The sequence below is a fragment of the Onychostoma macrolepis genome, chromosome 09, assembly GCF_012432095.1.
Source record: "Onychostoma macrolepis isolate SWU-2019 chromosome 09, ASM1243209v1, whole genome shotgun sequence".
NCBI classification, from domain to species: Eukaryota; Metazoa; Chordata; class Actinopteri; order Cypriniformes; family Cyprinidae; genus Onychostoma; species Onychostoma macrolepis.
In genome coordinates, this window is record NC_081163.1 from 25351561 (window position 1) to 25373665 (window position 22105).

At 34.4% G+C, this 22105-nt stretch overlaps 2 protein-coding genes across 8 annotated transcripts in view; both read left to right on the forward strand.

Annotated features, from left to right (window-relative positions):
• ubr3 (ubiquitin protein ligase E3 component n-recognin 3) overlaps positions 1-4065 on the forward strand; it is a 74494-nt gene extending 70429 nt beyond the window's left edge. Inside the window, exon 39 of the mRNA XM_058786447.1 lies at positions 984-4065. Within this exon, the coding sequence (XP_058642430.1) occupies positions 984-1101 (118 nt within the window). The 3' untranslated portion in view covers positions 1102-4065. The remainder of the gene's footprint in view (positions 1-983) is intronic.
• A 1963-nt stretch (positions 4066-6028) lies between these two features.
• Positions 6029-22105, forward strand: part of myo3b (myosin IIIB) — a 138364-nt gene continuing 122287 nt past the window's right edge. For 3 of the 7 annotated variants that reach the window (XR_009272802.1, XM_058787028.1, XM_058787032.1), the window contains exons 1-8: positions 6057-6078; positions 6377-6413; positions 6979-7041; positions 15705-15888; positions 16771-16905; positions 17938-18042; positions 18291-18390; positions 20184-20260. Coding sequence is in view for 6 of the 7 variants with exons in the window: in XM_058787028.1 (XP_058643011.1) it covers positions 6072-6078; positions 6377-6413; positions 6979-7041; positions 15705-15888; positions 16771-16905; positions 17938-18042; positions 18291-18390; positions 20184-20260 (708 nt within the window). In the remaining variant the exon portion in view is untranslated. Of the gene's footprint in view, positions 6079-6376; positions 6414-6978; positions 7042-9310; positions 9382-11524; positions 11614-15704; positions 15889-16262; positions 16906-17937; positions 18043-18290; positions 18391-20183; positions 20261-22105 lie in introns of those variants that run through there. The other 4 variants (XM_058787029.1, XM_058787031.1, XM_058787030.1 and 1 more) reach the window with 4 other exon arrangements.

Genomic DNA, 22105 nt, shown 5'->3' on the forward strand with positions numbered 1-22105 from the left:
TTCTCACTGCTCTGATGGCCATATATTGCATCTAGATTTAATTCTCAGGTCCCAGTAGCTGGGTCAGAAATGTAATTTTAGAGCTATATTTGCGCCCTGGGATTGACTAAGGGGATTTTATTTTATTTTTGCAATCTTTGGGCAGTTTTTATAATTACTATATTAAATTCATCTGTGTTATTTTTAGAGTACTATAGACTGTTGCCAATCAAATTGTATCAATATAAAACAAAAGTATATGATATGTAGAATGCGTAAATACTTCAAAAAAAATGTGTTGGGTGAAATAGCACGTCATATTTTATCTATTCTACGTGGACAAAATAAGCTGAGAACCATTCATGAATTAGTTTATGAATTAATTTATTGATTTTTACGGATTTGAAAATGATGACTTCCCATTGGTTATTTGAGTAGCACGAAAAACTAATTATATACAGAAAGTGTGCATAGAAAGTTAGCTATCGATGAAGTGGACAATGACTTTAGTTCAGCACGAGTTCTGCACTCTCACAAAAACTCCCATTATAATTACCAAAGCTGTTTACACTGCAAAATAAATATTCTTACATTTCTATCTGAACTTTAATGATGAGAGAATTCACAAGAGTGCACAATTCAGTCAGTGAACGCATGCACTGAACAACGCTGGCGTTTTCACGGGTGAGTCTTCTAAACGCGTGATTGGCCATCACATTGAAAAGCTCAATAGAAACGTGTGATTGATTTTAATTCTCAGTGCTGCAAAAAAATGCATAAAAAGACATGTAATGAATGTGAGCCGATCTAAATGTAATTGTTAAAAAATTGCATTTTACAGATCAAAAAGTTATTCATGTTCACATTTATTCTTACATTTTGTTCATTTTTGTGGCATTCTTGCCCTTGCTCAGTAGTCATTTATTTGTGAGAGTTCATTTCTTTTATAAAGAAAATGGTTTCCATTTCCTGCTGTGACCTCTTGTTTTTTTCCTGTTCTGTAGTCGAGGAAAGCCTCTGTATTTATGTGAGGAGAGATACCGCGTTCTGGAGCAGCAGTGGGTCTCACACACCTTCGACCACATCAACAAGCGCTGGGGTCCCCATTACAATGGACTTTAACAGTACAGCCCACATCCTGGAGAGGACAGGTCACATGATGTCAATGCCAGCCTCTGTGACATCCTCTGATGATTTCTGTCGTGTAATATAAAGAAAACTTGCATTGAGTTGGCCACAGCCTGGGTTCATGTGAAGTTTAGTGTACAATCAAGCCTATTGACTAACAGCGTGTGTGTGTGCGTGTTTTAAAGTGATTTTTCGTGTGGATTTATAGGGGAGAATTTTGTTTTGTCCCAGCAAGCTCACGGTGAAAGCACACTGAGTGAATCTGTGTCTAGTCTGTTGGACGCACAGAGTGGAATGATACTCCCGTTCTGTAATGTGGAAAACTGACATCGTTTTTGAGGAGACGGACTCTTAAAAAAAAATAAACAATTTTGACCAATGTTAAACAAATCATGTACAGATATCAGAATGAATATCGAAACCTTGAATGCTAAAGGTACCAAGACTCTCAACATATCCCCCCACCCCACCCCATGACCACTTCATGCTATTTGAGTTGAAACACATCTCATAAGACTGACTGTGTGTTCAAAAAGCAGGGTATGAGGCGAAATGTCAACCGATTAGAGCTAAAGAGAGATTTGTCTGACTCGAGGTGTAGTTGCAGTCATCCTCAGGAATTTTATTTTATAATTTTTTTCTTTTGTTTTGTAGTCTGATAAAAGATTTTAATATTTAATAAGTGCTGCTATTCATTGTTTGAAAAAAGTAAATTATACCTTTGTAAAAAATATTTTTACAATTTGCATCTTTTTTTTTGTTTTGTTTTTGATGGTGGTTGGCTGGTCTGTTGAGTTTATTATAAAAATCCCCTACAACCTTGTAGCACATTTAATGGCTAGAGACAGAGCTAGTCTTTATATAATGATCTGTGGCCATTTCCCTCACATAAATGTCATAAAAGTAACCTTAAAACATATTTAAAGAAGAAAAACTTTTTTTTGTATTATGAAAATGAAGTTTGTTTTAGAATAAAGTATCTTTGCATCTTTTTCATAACAGTCGAACATCATTTGCCCCAAATTCTTATTAATGTAAACAATATTGATGTTTTTTTCTCTCCTTTTTCTTCTTTATTACGTGTGTGTGTGTGTGTGTGAGAGAGAGTGTCTGTGTTTCTTTATTGTGAAGAGTGGGCAGAGGTGTTTAATTTGTCAGGAAAATAATGCAATACAATTACGGTTCTGAAAATCTGCTCTTTTTTTTTTTTTTTTTCAATGCAAAATACAATTTGTTTTCCGAGATTCACCGAACTATAACCAGAAAATCTAACCACATACCCCAAATCAGTTGTCACTCAAAGTTTTGATTGTCTTTACGATATTCTAATTACATGATGCCTGGACTGGTTTCAGATGGTCCATAGGGGGCAGTGTTTGCCGTTACACTGAGCTCTGGTTCAAAGAGCCGTTTGATGGCTGTTCTGTTGGTCTTGTATATCTAGAGGCTCAATGCACATTTGCAAAAACCTCTGAAGTTAAGAAAATTAGCCATAATTGTCTTGACTGAGTTTTGTAGCAACTGGCTTCAATGGCCTAATTTCTCCTCTAGGATTTTGCAGGTGGTGAAGTTTTCTCTTTTTTAAAGACATTGTGTTGTTGTGAAGATATTTTAATGCGCACACCACTCAGGACATTGAATTCCTGATCTGAAGTGTTCCTGAGAAAAGGGTTGTCACTTTGTACTACTGCTTTGAACTTGGCCAGATTATGTGTTGATCCTTTATGCAAAAGTATCAGACCAAAAGAAAAAAAGAAAAAGATCGGTTTTAATGTTATCAGAAAGTTAAAAAAAAAAAAAAAGATAATTTGGTACTTGATACAAATAGACATTTTAGCGAAGGCTAGTTTTCCAGTCCGATACATGTGGTGTTCCTCAAAGCTCTGTCCTCGGACCATCTTTGATTGTGTAATCTGTAACTGAAGAGAGGGCATTATGTATGCACAAGTTAATTATTTGAGAATGCATTCAACTGGATCACATCAAATTGAATATTGCAGCCCAGTCCAGTGATGGACATGTATGGTGTGGCACACAATTTCTTTATTTTATGCAGCTCCTGTGTTAGCAAATGGTTTAGTTTTAGTACTTTCTCATTTAATCCTTGCCCCCTTAAAAAGTAAGATCAAGCTTCACATTGAGACAAAATGACTCCAGTCTAAACCTTATTGTGATTTGCCTTGCCTGACACCACATTGAGAGTGCTTGAAAAAATAATTAAAATTGTCCCATCCTTTTTGTTTTAATTGTGTATATAGAAATGAAACACACACATTTAAATGAAGTTTGCAGTACAGTTTCCATATGGTATTTAGTGTGTCTCTTTTGATTGTGGGTCATAATCAAAATAATGATATCAGTGGAGCCCTTGCAATAATAACAATAATCAGTGCGATTACAGTTACACACATGATGTCCAGCTATATTGAGGGCATTTTGCTTTTTGTTTGTGTCCTACTGAAAACAGACAAGCACCCCCAACACCGCACAAACATACACATATTCAGAGACACACACACCAGAAAAAGCATGTTTGGTTTGTATTGATCAGTTTGATTGGTAGGTATTGATTATCATTGCTGCAATCATGCCATGCTGGAGGAAGGATGTTTTCAGTGCACTTGAAGTTTGCTTTCTTTTCTTATTTTGTCTTGATTTCTTGCATGCTGCTGTTTTTTTTTCTGTTTTTTTTTTTTCTTTTTTCTTTTTTCTTTTTTCTTTCTAAGAGAGTTCTTACTCTCCTTCCCAACTTTGTATAGACAGACAGTTGTGCTAAGTGTGACGGGTGGATAATGCTGGTGTGTTCTCCTGCAGTGAATGCTTGTCAGGCAGGCAGTAATACAGTACATTACTGTAGGTGCTGATTCAGACTTTATGATGTCATCTCTGAAAGGGTGACTTTTAATGACATTTAATGCAAAATGTAACATATGTGAATAAAATATACAGATGCTCTGATATGCCTTTGTGTGTTTTTGTTGTATTTTTTTTTTCTTCCAAAACCTTTAAACCGGAAGTGTTACATTTTGTCAATATTAAAATATTATATAAATAATTAAAATATATAATTTATTTAAACATTAATAACTAATAAAATATTGTATAAAATAATTAAAATATATAAAATAACATTTGCTCTCACCATCTGGTTTATGAAAATGTTTATTAAGATATTTGTTTGGTAACACTTTAGATTAGGGAACACTATTCAGCAAGTTGCTTATTAACTCTTGTTTAAGAGAGAATATGTGTTCCTTAATCTAAAGTGTTACCATTTATTTATTTATCATTCAGTGCCGGCCCATAGGGTTGTGGGGCCCTAGGCAAGATAATGAAAATGGGCCCCATTAGTCTAAAAACTGTTAACATGCTGGAGGCCTATAACTATAATTGTTCAGAATTTATATATATATATATATATATATATATTAGTCAATATGTCTTTAGCCATAGTGATCGTGAGATGAGCAGAATAATTAATTGTCTTTGGTCCATCTAATTATTGAAATGTATTTGCATTATCTATTATTTTTCAGTATATTACAGTTCATAAGTGTGAGGTCAGCAAAAACCGAAAAAAATAATACTTTTATTAAGAGTGCATTTTTAACAGTACAAAGACAAAAGAAAATGCATAAAACTTTTTAGAAGAAGAAAAAAACTACGTAGAGACTGAAAGCATGGTTTTATTTTAATAAATGCAACAGGGAGATAAAAAAAAGAAGATAAATTTAAACATTATATTAATTATATCAAATCAGATCAGAGTAGCACAAATGGCACTGATAATTTCCTAAGAATGAGTTTATCGCTTATTCATGGTGAAATCTTTATTCCCCCCAGTGTTATTGTTATATTTTCATATGAAATAAGTCGCAACTCACAGTGACAAATTATTTACCATGCAGAATAACGTTGTAGTTAAATGAAGTGATTTATTGAAATGAATTATTTTAAAGACATTGTCTAAATGTGAGCTGTGTGTCATTGAATTTCTCTTGTTCAGTTAGATTGTTTGGCTGTTAATGTTTCTAATGTAGCAGCAGTTCTTTTTGCTGAGGTTTGGTAACTGACCGCATATTAATGAGAGTCTTGTCTTTTCTCATGAGGGTTCACTGTGGCCACTAGAGGCTCAGTTTATCTAGGCCGAGGGAGAACATAATGACCCTTACTGTACCAATTAGTTACAGCAGATAAGATGAATTCTGCCAAAGTTAACACAGAACATACCAGTCTATTTTATGATTTATTGTTGGTAAAGCCAAACACATTTACAAATGTGTTATAATTGATCAGACAACAGACAAAGCATTAGATTCAGCGTTTGCTAAATGAACGCACCATTCATCTGCCTAATGGCTCAATCTTCAATGAAGCCGTGCTGAGGCCCAGAAACCAAACCCCTGTAAACATGTTTGTGCGCTGAATGGAAAGTGGGTTGGCAACACAATAGCTGCCTGGATGACACACTGACCAATACACCGCCTACATTGTGCATGACAACATAGCGTATTAGCTTAGCAAACTCTATTTGTTTGGATGGTTGCAGTTTCTGTTTATGCAGGTTTTATTGAAAAATGCTTTGTAATGGATGCAGTGAATATTTTGATGCCGCATGCATTCCAGCATATACAGTAGGTATCATGATCTTCTGAAATAGGTTATGATTATTAGATTTTTTTTTCTAGAATCGTTAAGTTTTGCATTTTGAACATTTTAAAGTCCACCTTCCCAAATTCTGCAAAAATGATTGCTTTTTACAGTACTTTTTATGTGAATTAACACATCATCCAGCTGTTTGTAAGTGTTATATTGCACCCATGCTTGTGCTGGGATTGGTCATGTGTGCACACTGCTTCCTCTCTGAAGCGCTCACACAGGAACTTATCAAATTCTAGTGAATTATTAACCTCAGGACAGCTAGGAAGGTTTGAAAATCACTTCGGATATGTCAGAAACCAGCTATGGCAGGTAGGTCTTCTCTAAATTATTGTTTTAACTGGTTAAAAAAAAATAGAATGGCAAAAAAAGCCATTAGTGCAGTCCAAGGCCACGAAGGTAGACATGATTACAGGTGATGTTGAGTGATCCCGTGTGCTGTGATAGGTTATTTGATAATCCACAGAACAGCATCTACACAGCTTGAGCTAGTGTTCGTTTACAATTAGAACGAACAGTTCCGTTATTTCATATATTAATTATATAATAAAAGGTAGATAATAAAGTTGGAATGTAAAGGCTTTTGGCTAATTATACAATATCCTTACAGGAAATACCAATGGAAGAACCGATGCGGTCCAAAGCAGGTAAGAAACATCACCTCGAGCATTTTAGAAAAATAATTTGTATTGATTTCATGCGACCTAAGAGAACTTAAAGGGAAAAGAAATTGATATTACACCATATTAACTACAAATAGTGTTCAAATTTAATTAAATTTAATCATATGAATTTTTAAAGTATACATTTTTTTAAAGTATATATATATATATATATATATATGTGTGTGTGTGTGTGTGTGTGTGTGTGTATGTGTGTGTGTATGTGTATGTGTATGTGTGTGTGTTTAGTCTCATGACATATATTCCCAAACTGTTAAAATACTTTGGTTCTCCTATATTAGCTCAGCCTGTCAAAATGTAGTTTACTCTCATATGGAGAGGTAAACAGAAATAGCTCTTGACTGGCGTAATGCATAATTTGATCTGTGTGTCAACGACTGCATTGATAATGAGTGTTTTTTGCAGTGTGATGTAGTGTATGTCCAATTAAACCTCAAGATAAGTGTGTGTGTAGTTTCTCAGGGCACTAACTAACCCTGAGACGTGTGTGTGTGTGTGTGTGTGTGTGTGTGTTTTACCCTGTGCCCAGAGGGCTGGATAACTCTGAGGAAATACAGAGGACAGAGTTTTATCATCTCCATGGCAGGATATGGTGAGAGAGAGGGAGAGACTGTGATGTTTCTTCACTGGGGTGATGTTTACTATGCATCACACACCGCTGAAGAACATACATCTCTGATAGCAGAAACATGCATGCCAGTGGTTGCTTTCAATTCGCTGCTTTGCATTGGCATCTAATCATTATCATCAAAGCCAGTGTTTACTTGAAGTAGCATGAAATGTTAGCTTAGCAGGCTAGTTGATTAGCATTGCAGGTGGTCACAGCCTGTACTTGTAATTCTGTATTTAGTACTGTAGTTGTATTCTAAGGGCTCGTTCACACCAGCTTCATAGCCAGTAAATTTGTGATGGCTCATGTGTGCCGTTGGTCTCAGTGCGGAACGATCTGTCAGCGGTCATACAGAAAGTAAGAGGCCATGCTTGTAAATCCAGCGTTTACTGGTGGACGGCGCAGTCTGTCACATTCCTGTAACAGGATTAGAGTGGACAGGACTGTGCACCTTTGCCCTGAATGAAGTCAATGTGTGAGTGGGGAGCTTAGAAAATGAGATTATGTTGTAAGACCTTCTTTCTCTCTGCCTGTGCTGCCAACTCTCATTTCACTTACACGCTCACATGACCAGTTCTGCCACGCTTCTCTAGAAACTAACTCTGTCTGTCCATTTCTCGCTTGTGCTATTGTTGTGTTGCAGTGGTAATGTAAACCCATCAGCCTCTGTGTGTGGTGTCTGCTTTCCTCTGCCACAGGTTTCCCACACTGAGAGAGAGAGTCAGGCCGTTGTCATGCGGTTGCTAAGGTGTTCTTAGTGATGGTGGTTTTTAGTGTACTAGTTATGCAATTGCTAGGGTATCTTAGATTGTTAATGTGGTATTCTAGAAGAGTAATAAACTTCTGGCTATTTTGAAAATATCTTTAAATTAAACAAAAGTTTATTGCAGGAAGTTAAACTTGTAAAGCCTGACATATGATTTTATTTTATTTTATTTTTAATGGAACAGTTTATTGAAATTTTTTTTTTTTTTTTTTTTTGCTGAGTATCATATTTTATACATCAGGTTTTTGTGGGTTTTTTTGTTGTTTTTTTCACTTGTTTGCACACATGAAGTATCAGTAACCTAAACCGATATTTTAATATATTAAATGTTTTGATAGTGTATGAAAAGCCCCCCTCACCCAAGTGTTTTGGGCAATAAAAGTATACTAAAAGTTAAAATATTAAAAATGTATAGTCCTTTTTACTTTGCTGAAGTACATTCAAAATGAAATACTTTTGTACTTTTACTCGAGTAAAAATTGAAAAGGAGTAATATTGGAGTAATATTTTGTTGGGTTATCTATACATTTACTCAAGTACTTGTTTTGTGTACTTCGTCCACCACTGCACACACAGTATGGTATATCTCCAATAATATGTCTTAATAAGATGATATTTAAAGTTTGTTTTACTTATTTGTATGATCTAAGCTCAGTAGTGTCAAAACATATAATGCTGTGAACAACTAAACGTTCCTCAAGAGCCTGATGATCATATTTGATACTCACATTTGAACATGATTTTTTTTTCTAAAAATGGTGTATGGGTAATCAAGTTAAAGCAAATGTTTATCTTGAAATACTACTAATAATATAAAAGTACCTCTTATGTTTTATAAAAAATCTATTAAAAAAATCCACAAAAACACAAGTGAATAATACTAAAAAGGCCTTGAACTTGATTGAAAAGTATAAACTATCAGACGACAGGAAGCAAATTACAACAGGTCTTTCGTTTTCATTCAGTTTGCGCCTCAGATATTATACAAGATACTTTACTGTACTTTATAATACATTGACTATTTAGGCTGTGTATTGTGAATACAGAACATGATCTGTGTGTATTTGGACAGATGTTAGACTGACACGTACACTAGCAGAGAATGAGAGTCAGCGTTCGCTCAGCTATTGTTCTTGGCTGTTGTTTTCACTCAGGTCCTGCTTCACTGGTCTCCTGTTCCCATGAGAATATGAGCCATAGCAACACAGTCTCTGTTTATGACTGCAGAAATGCCATGTCATAGCATTACCACCTCAGGCTAACACACAAAGAGCTTGCATTTTTACAAACACATCTTTATATTTTTACATCTAAACACATTTATGTTTTCTGTGACCACGAGGGATTAAACCCTGTTTTTATATATCGGAACCTGTCTGAGGGAGCTTTATATTGAAAGATATATAGGTTATCTATTCTGTCTCATAGTTTATGGCATTCAGCTCATAATAGTTATTAACAATCCTTCTATATTAAAATAACCAGGTATTATTACTGCTGTGTGAATGGACCCCAGAAGTCATCACCTGTTACCTGTGAGGACATAATCTGTGAATGTAAGTGCTTCTGCATATCAAAATATTATGGGAGTTGTTCGAGTCACATGACTGGCACAATTCATAAACAATTCCCTCCTCCTTACCTGTGTGCGCATGTTAGTGTTTGTATAACTAAATGTCTTCTATATAAAGCTCTTTTATGACTAGTTCCATCTGTCTAATGAATATTTAAAACAAGATCATATTACACATTACAACCTAATGAATAATTCAGAGAGGCTGATTAGAATGATTTAGGCTTGTAGCATTGACAAACCCTCACATACATTCAGCAACTTGTTAGGAACGTCTGTCAAACTGAGGTATGTTCTTTGTTATTTGTTTTATTATTTCAGATGTATATTTATTATTCCTAAATAAGCCACTTATCAAGCTCTCATTAAAACTTTATTTCCTGCACTTTTGAATCTGAAGAGAAAACCTTTTGGAATTGCTTGTTTTATGATATTCATATTGTTGATCTTTTGTACTGGATTTGAATATGGTATCTGAGGGGAGAGTTATAGTTATGGTTATGTAACAAAGTTTTGCATGTTTGTGCAATGGTTAAGGATACAGTGGTGAATAATATTAATATAAAAAAGATCTGCTGATGGATTTTATTTTTCTTTAGTCTTTGAAAGTTACAACTTGTGATTATTAAATATGAGATATAAATGTTGAGTGCTACTCTGTAATTTAATGATCTGAAGTATATATGATTTAAATGAGTTGTGGCTGTCTGTCCATGCGGAGAGGCGAGGAGCTGTCAGAGACGGTGAAAGTTAATCTGGAGAAGAGCAGATCAGATGATACCGACAGGCAATTCAGCTCCTACACTGACAGATGCTTCAGTGACTCAAAACACATTTGGGCAGCATTATTAAACCATCCATGCTGTCTTACAAACAGCAAGTCACATACACATTCTCATTGCTGAAGACTGCTATCTTTTTGATTAAACCTCAAACTTTATTATATAAAACTTAAAAGTAGCATTCAAGGAAGTAATAAATGTGGGGTGTGTTTTCTGCTGCGTTGCAAAATAACAGTGTTGGACAAAATTCAGAATTTAAGAATGCCTTTATTTCAATTCATGGGTGTGAATGTAAATTGAACATTCTGCAGGATGCTGAATTGGAAACTGAATTGAAGTAAATTATACTGAAATTAAATTTACGTTGGGGTAAACTATAGCATTCTTGGAAAATAAGCAACCTTCCACTAAAATATCAAACTATACTACCAGTCAAACGTTCAGAATAATTCATGGTTTTGAAAGAAGTCTCATATGCTCTCCAAGGCTGAATTTATTTGATCAAAAATACAGTAAAAACAGTAGTATTATGAAGTATTATTAACATTTAAATGAACTGTTTTCTTTTAAACGGCTCCTTCAGAAATCATTCTAATATGCTAAATATGCTGAAGCAGCAAAATCTGTTTTCAACATTGATAATTAATAAAACCACTATTAATATTTGAGCACTAATTGTAATTGCTAATAACTGAGCACCAAATCAGCATATTAGAATGATTTCTGAACTATCACGTGACACTGAAGACTGGAGTAATGGCTGTTGAAAACTGTCATCACAGGAATAAATTACATTTTTAAAAATATTCAAAATATGTTTAAAAAGAAAACTTTTAAATTGTAATAATATTTCAAAACATTATTGCTTTTTATTGTAGGCTATTTCTTTTTTCAATAAATAAACGCAGTCTGGGTGAGCTTAAGAGACTTCTCTAAAAAACTTAAACAAACAAACAAACAAATTATTCCAAACTTTTGACAAGCAGTGTATAAATTAAATAGTTTAGAAATTGATTATTGTAATTGATAATCAGAGGCGTCATGCCCATTCAAATGTGCCCCCTCAGATTTTTGGGCCAAGTGGATTTTGAATGCAGCTTCCAAAAGATAAAAAATAGCCGAATAATATTTTTTTTATATTTCATACAATCGCACTGGCGTTATTAGAACATGCAGTGAGGCACAGCATCAGCTGCTAAATTCAAATCTGTGTTGGCTTTGGCTGGCTGAGCCAGAGACAGACGTGTTTTTACAGCTGCACATTGTAACCAATCACACACGAGACTTTTGAGTTTATGAATGCAATGACCAATCAGAGGCTTTCAGATGAGTCATCGCGGAAATGTTTTGTTCAGAGCGCGCGTTCGCTGAAGGAATTCTGCTCTCTGATGATTTTCTCATCAGAAACAACAAAGTGCAGATGTACATACGATGTAAGTAGGATATTTATTTCACAGTGTAAACATGCATTTTTACTTACATTTTTACTTACATACTTACATCTTCAACAGTGTATAGATTACTGAACAAATTACTCTCTCCAAAAAGTATTTAATTACTTATTACTAATTACTTCAACCTTGCCAAGTTAATGATACAAGGATAGACATGAAATGGTTCTTATAATTCTTTCAAATAAATTATAGATAACTACATAAATTATTCTGGTCTCAGATTGGAGTCCAATTGTCACTATTAGCTAACTATTAACTATGACTTTACCTCAGTATACTCTTAATTACTGCTTATTAATACGTAGCAGAGTAGTTGTTAAATTTAAGAATTGGGTAGGATTAAGGATTTAGAATAAGGTATTGCAGATTAAGACATTAATAGGCCCATGCGTTTTTTTAAGTAATAATAAACAGCCAATATCCCAGTAATATTCATGCTAATAACCAACTAGTTAATAGTGAGAATCGGTAAAATAGTAAATGATGAGAGAATTTCCTTTTTTTCTGGTGAACTCTTACATTCACCATAAAGGCGAAATAATTACTGACATTAAAGTGTTACCAATATTCTTATTAACTCACCAAAGTATTTAAAGTGAGAAGCATGCATTTTAAGGTTAGACTTTACATTTTTATGTTAAATCCACTATTGTATTGTATATGAATGTTCTGCAGTCTGTACACTATATTAAGTTTAATTACATAAGAAGTAACTGTAATTAAATTACAGAAAGAATAAGAGTAATCCCTTACTTTACTTTTTCAAGGGAAAAGTAATTAAATTACACTAACTAATTACTTAGTAACTAATTACACCCAACACTGCCTGTTTACTATAACTAAATTCAAATCAATTTCAAAAGTAAATTAAATTGTGACATTTTCAATTCAATATTGAATAGCACACAATCATAGTATTTAAATTATTATAAGATTGAAGTACGTTCTGTTGTCCTTGTGTGGCAAATGCGTGTTTCTTCCTAAAAATGACATTCAAAATTCAGCTGTGCTCTCTACCTTTCCAGAAAATAGATGAGAGGTATGAAATATCCATCTCACACAGCACAGTCGAAGCAACCATCGCTCTAATCGCTCATACTATTCATAATTCTGTGTGTGCTAGGCTCAGAGCCCCACGGGCAGAACACCATTTACCTTTTCCACTTCAACGTGACCTCAAAATAAACGCTTACTTCCCTCAGGAGTCTGTATGAGTGGCAAAATTCATCACGTCTCTGATATATTAGACTTGGTAGAGCCATTATCATTTATTTAAAAAAAATCTTGTGAAAGTGAATATGAAATGCAAGCATGTAAAAATATCAAATCTTGCATGTAAATCTTCTGCAGTGTATAGGTGCAGGTGCTTCAGTTTTTACAAGTCTTTTCCTATTAAAAAGAACAAGATGAATGGGAGATTGGTGAGAATCATTACATGAGCAGAATACCATTACATTTTCACCATTACATGATCATTGATGAGAAAATTATTATTAAGAGGTGTCATAATTTAACTTACTGATGACCATAATGTTGATGTTGGCAAATTGAAAAAAATTAAGTCAAAAAGATTGCCAACCCGTTATCTATAGTATCTATTGGCACATCTGTGCTATATGCTATTTTCTAATTTGTCGTTGTACTTTACTGCTTGCTTGTAATTTATGTTATTACATATTCTTTTTTATTTATTACTACACTTTAAGTCAATATTTTGGCTGAATCCATTCCACAGTTTTGAAATAAAGCTGGGAATCAGAGCACATTTTGTGCCTCGTTTATCATCACCCCACAGTGAGGACAGACATCGGTCCCCTGGTATTGAGGTCCCTGTCTGTGGTATCTCTCTCCATGCCTCTGTAGATTATGTTCAGGAATGTAATCAGGAGGGAAAGTTTTGGACATCTCGACTCTAAATGATAAATGAGAGAGTAGTAGTCCTGAGGTACATGACGGAGTTAATCTCTGTTAAATCCAATCACGGTGAGCTGATTGTGACTTCTTAGAGCGCAGTGACGGGAAAGTGGTATCTGAATCCATCAACTAATACTCCCATGTGCCAGTGAGACACAGGCAGCTCTCTTGCTTAGAAAATAATTATAGACCCTTTTTCTTTTCTTTTACAAATTATATATATATATATTTATTTATTTATTTTTTTTTTCGTCCGGGCTGGAGCACTATGATGACATTTTGTACATTTTGAGACTGTTAGTGGGTTCTTGAGTGTTTGCCGTTAAAGGGAATGAGTCAAAGAGAGGTCTTGTTCTCCATGTAAGTACTTATACTGTTGTGATCGTAGTGTTTTTTTCTGTCTTGTGCCATTCTTGATTTGTTTGTGGATAAATATGTTTAGACCCTACCTGTCAAATCACTACCACTGTGTTTGTGTAACTGAGTACACAAACTTTAAACAAAAATAATAATAGCAAGAACGGTGTACCGCAAGGCTCAATCTTAGGTCTTTTTTAGTTTTATATGCTTCCCCCTATGTGACATGTTGATTTTAGGAAATAGAGCATTGAAGTACTTTCTTATGAAACACATGACATACAGACCATAGCAAAGTCAGAAAGACTGATAAGAAATTGAAAAATCTGACACCTATTCCAAATATCAGCATTTTAGCATGACTTTGACAGCATGATTATGTCTGACCCTTCACTGTACTTCCTTGAGAAAGACTAGCTGTTTGTTATGCTACCTGATATCTCTTAAACATCAAGCCAAAATCATAGTCATAGTTTTTTTTTTTTTTTGTAAATCCTGTGTTAAATTGTGATTTGAAACAGCCCATTAGCCTGATACACATTTTAATTAGATTTGCAAGGCATAGACTTCATGTGGGAAATACAATTCTGAATAACATATTATATAAAAACATAAATGGATAACAATTATGTAGTGACCTCAAAAACAAAACTATATTATATTTCTACAAATGTGATTTAGAGTTCCGCCAAAAAATGAAAATTCTGTCATCATATTTTCTCAACCCGCATGTAGTTCCAAAACCTCAATGAAATTCCCCCTATCAAATAAGGAATAATAAATGTTCACTGTGTCACTGAATGTTCACTGTGTCAGGGACTGTCAAGCTACAAAAATGACAAAAGAGCACCATAAAAGTTTTATATAAGTTTTATATCAAGTACATTATATCAACTCTTCTGAAGCCATATAGTAGCTTTATGTGAGGAGCAGACTAAAAAAATCTTCCCTCTGATGTTCCTTAAGTGCAATTTTTACTTTTGTGCTATTATGAAAAAAACAATTTGCTCATTGGGTCTAGTCGTGGCACATTATGATATTTCAATATATGAACGTTAATGAGACCTGCCGCAGATGAGAAATCATGTGACTAATGAATTAGTCTTTGTCTCACACAAATCTATTGTATGGCTTCAGAAGATGTGAAACATTACACAATATGTCTATTGTTTTTTTTTTTTTTGCCCATTGTGTTATTTTTGCAGCATGACAGTCACTGGCAGCAACTTTCATTTTCATTGTATGGAAAACCGCAGTGAACACTAACTGTGAACTCTGCTCAATTTCTCCTTTTGTGTTCCATGAAAAATAAAATCATAAAGGTTTGGAATGACATGAGTGTGAGTAAATGATGAGAGAATTTCCTTTTTTTCTGGTGAACTCTTACATTCACCATAAAGGCGAAATAATTACTGACATTTCAAGGGCAAAACAAGCTTTGTGAATTTGCGTGACCAACTTACACCATGTTAAAATCTGCATGGGGTTATCTTTTGCACTCACAAAAACTCTGATCATGTGGATTCCTACTGGAATAACTGGATTTCACCCAGAAAAATTTGAGAACAATTGTAAATGTGGCCTCGCCTCGAAACAAATTTCCCGATCATGTAATCCCGATGATTCCTATTCCTATTGAAATGACTCAAATTGTGATAAAAATGCAAAAAAAAAGGTAAATGTGACACTTTTTTTTTTATATCATTAGAAACATAATTCATCTCGAATATGTCTTTTAACTATATAAAAATATGTGAAGAAATGGAATTAAATCTATGCTTTAAATTACTTATGTTCAGGAGGTCTTTCTATGGACTGTATCCCTACAAGTCAAGCATGATCGGTCTGGAGTCGCTGGCAGATCCATCTTCTGATTGGGACATTGTGGAAACAATTGGGAAAGGAACCTATGGCAAGGTCTACAAGGTCATCAGTAAAAAAGATGGAAGTCAAGCAGCCGTGAAAGTTTTGGATCCCATTAATGTGAGTCATTGTTGGGCCTTCTGAGATTTTCTTCATTTGTGGCATCTCTTTTGTGTTCAGTGTATTGCAGATGTGTCTTCATCCCGATGTGAACACATGGAAAATACTAATTCCATGATTTTACCCTATTTTCTTTTTCTCCCTCTTTGAGAGTCTTAAACCTTAATTGTTATGGAGTAGACCCAATAGATTCAAAAGGGGGCAGTGTGCCATTACTATTAAATAATGAATGTGAAAAATGCTGAAAATGTACTGTGAATAAGTAACCGTTGTCTCTGTTCTCTAGTCAAGTTCATTTATTCATTTAGGATTTAAGACTCCTAACAGTGTTTCCAATAATTTAAAAGCCAAACAAAAAGAAAATTTTTTTAAAGGCGTTTCTTCCCCTCTTCGTCCTCTGGCTTGTCTCAGAATCCCAGTCACACTAACAGAGTAAGTAGATATTCTTCCTAAATTTCCCCCACAGATATTTTCATATTATAGCACTATTGATTTTTGGAAAACATGTCAGGATTTTTTATTTTTATGCCTAATGCTGATATTCTCCAATTAGTGTAATTTTATTAGTGCTGCTTGATCCCCCATAACCCCCTGCTGCACAGTGTATGCATGGCTGCCTTCATTGTACCCATCGACTACCCTGCTGCCTGTCATACAAGCACATGCATGAAAGCTTGGGAGAGTTTGTACATCCTTTTCATTGTTATAATCTATTCTGACATGTTGTCTTTGTACTGTATATGATAGCATTTATTTTTCAATTAATTCTAGCTTTAGTTAAGGACAGTCCATGTAGTTAGTCATAGAATCTCATAAGAACAACATGTCATTACACACAACAAATACATATGATTAATGCAGTTGTGCTAATGGTTGTGTCAGGATGTGGATGAGGAGATTGAAGCTGAGTACAACATCCTGCGCTCGCTGTCCAATCATCCCAATGTGGTGAAGTTCTTTGGCATGTTCTACAAAGCAGATGAGCTCTCTGGAGGGCAGCTATGGCTTGTTTTGGAGGTACATTTCTTCATAAATGCTTGGTTTTGCATTTTATTTGCATTATACACATCCACATTTCAAAGGTTGCTCAGATCTGATGCTGTAGATTTAGTTTTGTCGGTTTTATGGACATGATTCAAATTTGGGTCCTGAAAAATGTTCAGGAATTTGAAATAGAAGTAGTTTACTGAAAATCTTTCAACAGCTTTTAAATGTCATTTAAGTAAAGTTAAACCCAATGTAAGCAAAACCTATTCAAAGCTATGGAGGAGGGTAAGATTTGCAATGAATAACTATTGATATTTTGAACCATTTCTCATACAGACTGGTGCTGATTAGAGCTGGTCACTGCATGTTTTCACTGTAGTCAAATAAATATTTGGGCCTAAATTTAAGATTTTTGTATTTGATTACATATGTTTAATTTACATATAAAATTTGGGTAATTTGGATTACACAATTTAAATACACAATAACGAGCTTTATATATTTATCATCAATAAATCTGATTTGTTTCAGTCTCATGTTGACTGAATATTGCTTTTTCTGCAGCTAGCCATATTTTAAACATGCTCACACTTTTAACTGAATAAATGTGATTGTTTTCACAATGAACAGATTAATATATGATTAAAATATAATAATCAAAATATGATATATATACAGTATATATATACACACACACACACATACAGATTTATGTGTGTGTATATGTATTAGAAGTATATATATACAGTATATATATATTAGAAATATTTTATTCAATGTTCTACCAAAGAAAGGAAGACTATATGTTTGCAACGACATGAAGCTGAATAAAAGATGATAGATATCTCTTTAGGTGAACTATTTAATATGTATACATAATATTGTCTGATATTATGATATTATTACTGATATTTTGCTGTGTGGTGTGTTTTGTTATTTTATGACTCATAAAAAGTGCTTAGTCCTTACTAATGTAGTTTCTGTTGTTTAGTTGCTTATCGTTCTTTTCTCTCTCCCTTTCCTCATTACTTTTCCTCTCTGTCTGGCATTTCTCTCTGTTAGTTGTGTAATGGGGGTTCAGTAACTGACCTGATAAAGGGTTTGCTGATGAGGGGAAAACGTCTTGAGGAGCCCATCATATCCTACATCCTGTATGGAGCACTTCTGGTGAGATACAGTACACACACACACACACACACACACACACACACACAGAGAGACAGACTGAAGTAATCTGCTCACACCAGCACAGGGAACGCTGCCTCAGCGCTCTGACTGTGCCAGAGTAGTTATTTTGGGCCGTGATAGTGAGGAAAGACAGAGGGTGTCCAGCTGTAGACTTCTGGGGCCGATCAGAGGCAGTCTGGCCTTCAGTCCCCACTTACTGACTCAAATTTCTCTTGCTTTATTTTCAGGGTCTCCAGCATCTTCACAACAACAGAATAATCCACCGTGATGTGAAGGGCAACAACATCCTCCTTACCACAGATGGTGGAGTCAAACTTGTGGACTTCGGTAATGGCTACTGCTGCAGAGAAAGGAGACTTTTATTATAGAAAGAGGATTTTAATTTGATTTAAAGAGTTTTATAAACATTTTTCTTCCTACATGCAATGGTTCATAGTGACAATGTTTGTCAAGCTCCAATATGGCCAACATACTAGTTTCAAGTGATATGAGAGTAAATAAATAAAGAATTTTTATTTTTAGGTGAACTATTCTTTTAATTAGACACTGCAACTAAAATACTGACCATGACAAACAAAAAGTGTATTTATGTTGATAAACATCTTAAATATATTTGCTTTAGATATCAGTAATTATTCACTATCAACCCTGAAAAAAAATATTAGTATTATTTACAGGATTTATTGCTACATGTAACTTAAACTAAATTAAATTAATATGAAAGTCTGCAATTCCTTGTGAAAAAAAGTACACTTTAGCATACTTGTATGGAAATATGTACTTTAAAAGAGTGTACTTTAAAATTAAGTCTAAATTGAATGCACTTGTGCACACGTTGATTGCAATTATAGTTTAAATTTACATTAAATTCAATTAGCTGAACTTTAGAGTAGGACTTAAGTTCATCTTTATATGTATTTCATAATTACTTCTATTGTATTTGAAATATGGTTAAAGTATCCTGCTGAATATATTGACAAGTATTTATAGTAAACTAAAATATACCCTAATGTCATTTCAGTGTATTAAAATATGTTTGCAACAAATTTGTATACACATTTGCAATGATGAAGTTGCAATTTAGAAAATTTTAAATATATTAACTTTAAATGTAATATTTAATAACAAATTTAAAATTAAACCACAACAAAATTATTAAAACAATAATTTAAATTTCAAAGCAAAACATTTAATTCAAATGTATTACAAAGTGCACTTTTAAAGTTTCTTAAGAAACACAGTAATGAAAGTGTCAGTGTTGCGGGTAATGCTTTGCAAGTAATGCGAGTTAAGTAGTCAGATTACTTTTTCAAGTAACTAGTAAAGTAATGCATTACTATTAAAATTACAACAAAATATACTTTTAAGATTTGAAGTACACTACAGGTGCACATTCAGTACATTTAAGCACACTTCTTTTTCACAAGGGATACCTTATACTTCTAACCAATATCTTGTATAAGAGTGTAAAACACCATGTGTGCACTGCCTCAGTTTACTAGCAATTAATTTGTTGAGATTTAAATTATATTATCTTTATGCAGATACACATCATATATTATTATTGTATGCATAATAAAACGAAAAGTATGCTAATGCTGTACCGTGGTTCATGAGTTATCAGCAAATTAAATGCCACTAACTTGAGATGGAGCCGTTCAGGCGTCTGTGTGCTTCATCAAACACACCTTCACACACCTGTGTGTGTGAGGTTAAATGGTGTTCTGTGTGGAAAGTGTGTGTGTGTGTGTGTGTGTGTGTGTGTGAGGAGGAGAGGAGGGTGTGTGGGGCGACTGATTCTGCCTGAGGCATGTTTGTCCCGTGTGCATGTGAGAAAGAATTGGATCCCTGCTGGGAAGCAAAATGCCCTCATCACGTAATGCTGATGAATGCCAGCCGCCCGCTCCCTGCCCTAATGTCACATCAGATCATTTGCCACCTCCTAAATGTCTGAATCCATAGAACTGTTATTTGGTCCTGCTTGAGAAATAATTGTACAGTTATTGTTGTTTATTATCACAGATGTTCGCAAATGTTCAGTAGAAAGAAAAAAAAAACACACATTCAAGGAACCCTGTTAAGCTATGATTTTGACACGTGAGGTCTCTGATTTCTTGCAGGCGTCTCAGCTCAGCTGACGAGTGCCCGTCTACGCCGAAACACATCAGTGGGAACCCCATTCTGGATGGCTCCTGAGGTCTGTCCTGTCATAAAAATACTACTTTACTCTCTTTATTTCTCTCTTTCAATCTCTTTCACCTTACCTCTTTCTTTGATACAGTACAAATCATTTTATACTTAAATGGGTAGTTCACACAAAAACAAAAGTTCTGTACAAATCATTCACCATCATGTCACTGAAAAATTAAATGGTTCAGTGTTTAGCTGAATGTTCTGGCTGCTCTTTTCTGCACAATGAAAGTGAATTCAAAGTGAATTCTATTCAAATATAACATGTTGGTATGTGCTTTAGCAGGCTGGTTCTCAGACATGAATGAATGATAATTAAGAGCCGTGACAGAAAGGAATATTATAAATAAATAACAACGTAAATGTTCAGAGTGTTCCCCAAACAAAGCAATCATATGACTTTAAAATACTTGTAATATAGAGCATTAGTCGTATGGACTACTTTTATGGTGCTGTTGTGTCACATTTGTTGTATGAAGAAGAACAGCCAGGACTTTCTCATAAATTTCTTTCTTTTTTTAACATACAAGTTGGGGAAATTCTTCTTTATTCTATCCTTTTAGAAGAAACCTCATTAAATGTATTATTTTCAACTAAGGCTCATTGGAAAACTGTGTCTGTGGCGAAATTTCCATTGGTTGTTGTATGTATTATGGCAGTTTGGAAATAAAATACCCGGTGAGTGCTGCTAATCACTCAGGTTAATCGTGTTTGAAAATGACATTCCACCTACCATAATCTCTACCCTACACCTAACCGATAGTGGGAACAAAAGAGACTCTGAGATAAAAACATATTTGCTATAGCAACCATGCCATTTTAGTTTGCATCTACAAGATTTGCAGCTCTTTTATTGTGACTCGTACCCGAGTGCTCTGCAAGTGCAGTGCTGTATCAGGTGAGCTACTGAGCAAGTTTACTACATCAACCATACATATGGAGCTGGTTATGTGATGCAAATGTCAAGATGTATTGGTTTACAAATCATGTATTATGCTAAAAGTGTTTTGTGGTTTTCTTGTGGAAGGAACCATGCAAAAATAAGTATATAATAACTGATAATCTGCCCCTATAATCATAATTTATGTGGAAATTAATGTGGTTTTACTGCCACTAGTGTTCATTTCAGTTGTAAACGTCAGTGAATTGTATTTATATGTTATTAGAGTTTTGCAAAAATACATGTAAAGGCACGTATTTAAACTACATTATCGCACAGATTTATACAGTATATAAATTTGAATATATAAGTACAGGGTTCTCCAAACTCAGTCCTGGAGGGCCACTGTCTTGCAGAGATTAGCTCCAGCTTGTTGGGGTGGGAACTACACTTTGCAGGACAGTGGCCTGAAGGAGCAGAATTGGACACCCCGTCTAAGTATATACACATTTAACCACATGCATACAGTATACTCACATAAAAAATAAATACTATATAGTAAATCTCAACTGCTTAAATGTTTATATCATCCCAAAGTATAAAATATATTATCACCCAGCTCCAATCTATCAAATGTAACTCTTAAGATATTATAAACATTAATATCATGATTTTCTGTAAAGCTGCTCTGAAACTATATTGTGAAAGCACTATATAAATTCATTTTCCAGTAAGCCTGTTGATTATTTTATTTCTAATTGGTACTTTTGCAAAGTTTTTTATGTACTGTACTCACTGAAAGAATCTGTGTTCCTTTAACCAGTGAGTAGATTCACTGTCTTTGTGAAAAATGTGTATCGTAATGCTTAGTGTGCTTTTGTGTATACCGTATGCATTAGTGAGCTATCTAACGGAGATGTGTGTGTGTGTGTGTGTGGGTCATGTGAAGGTTAATAGCTGAGCGCCGCTCTG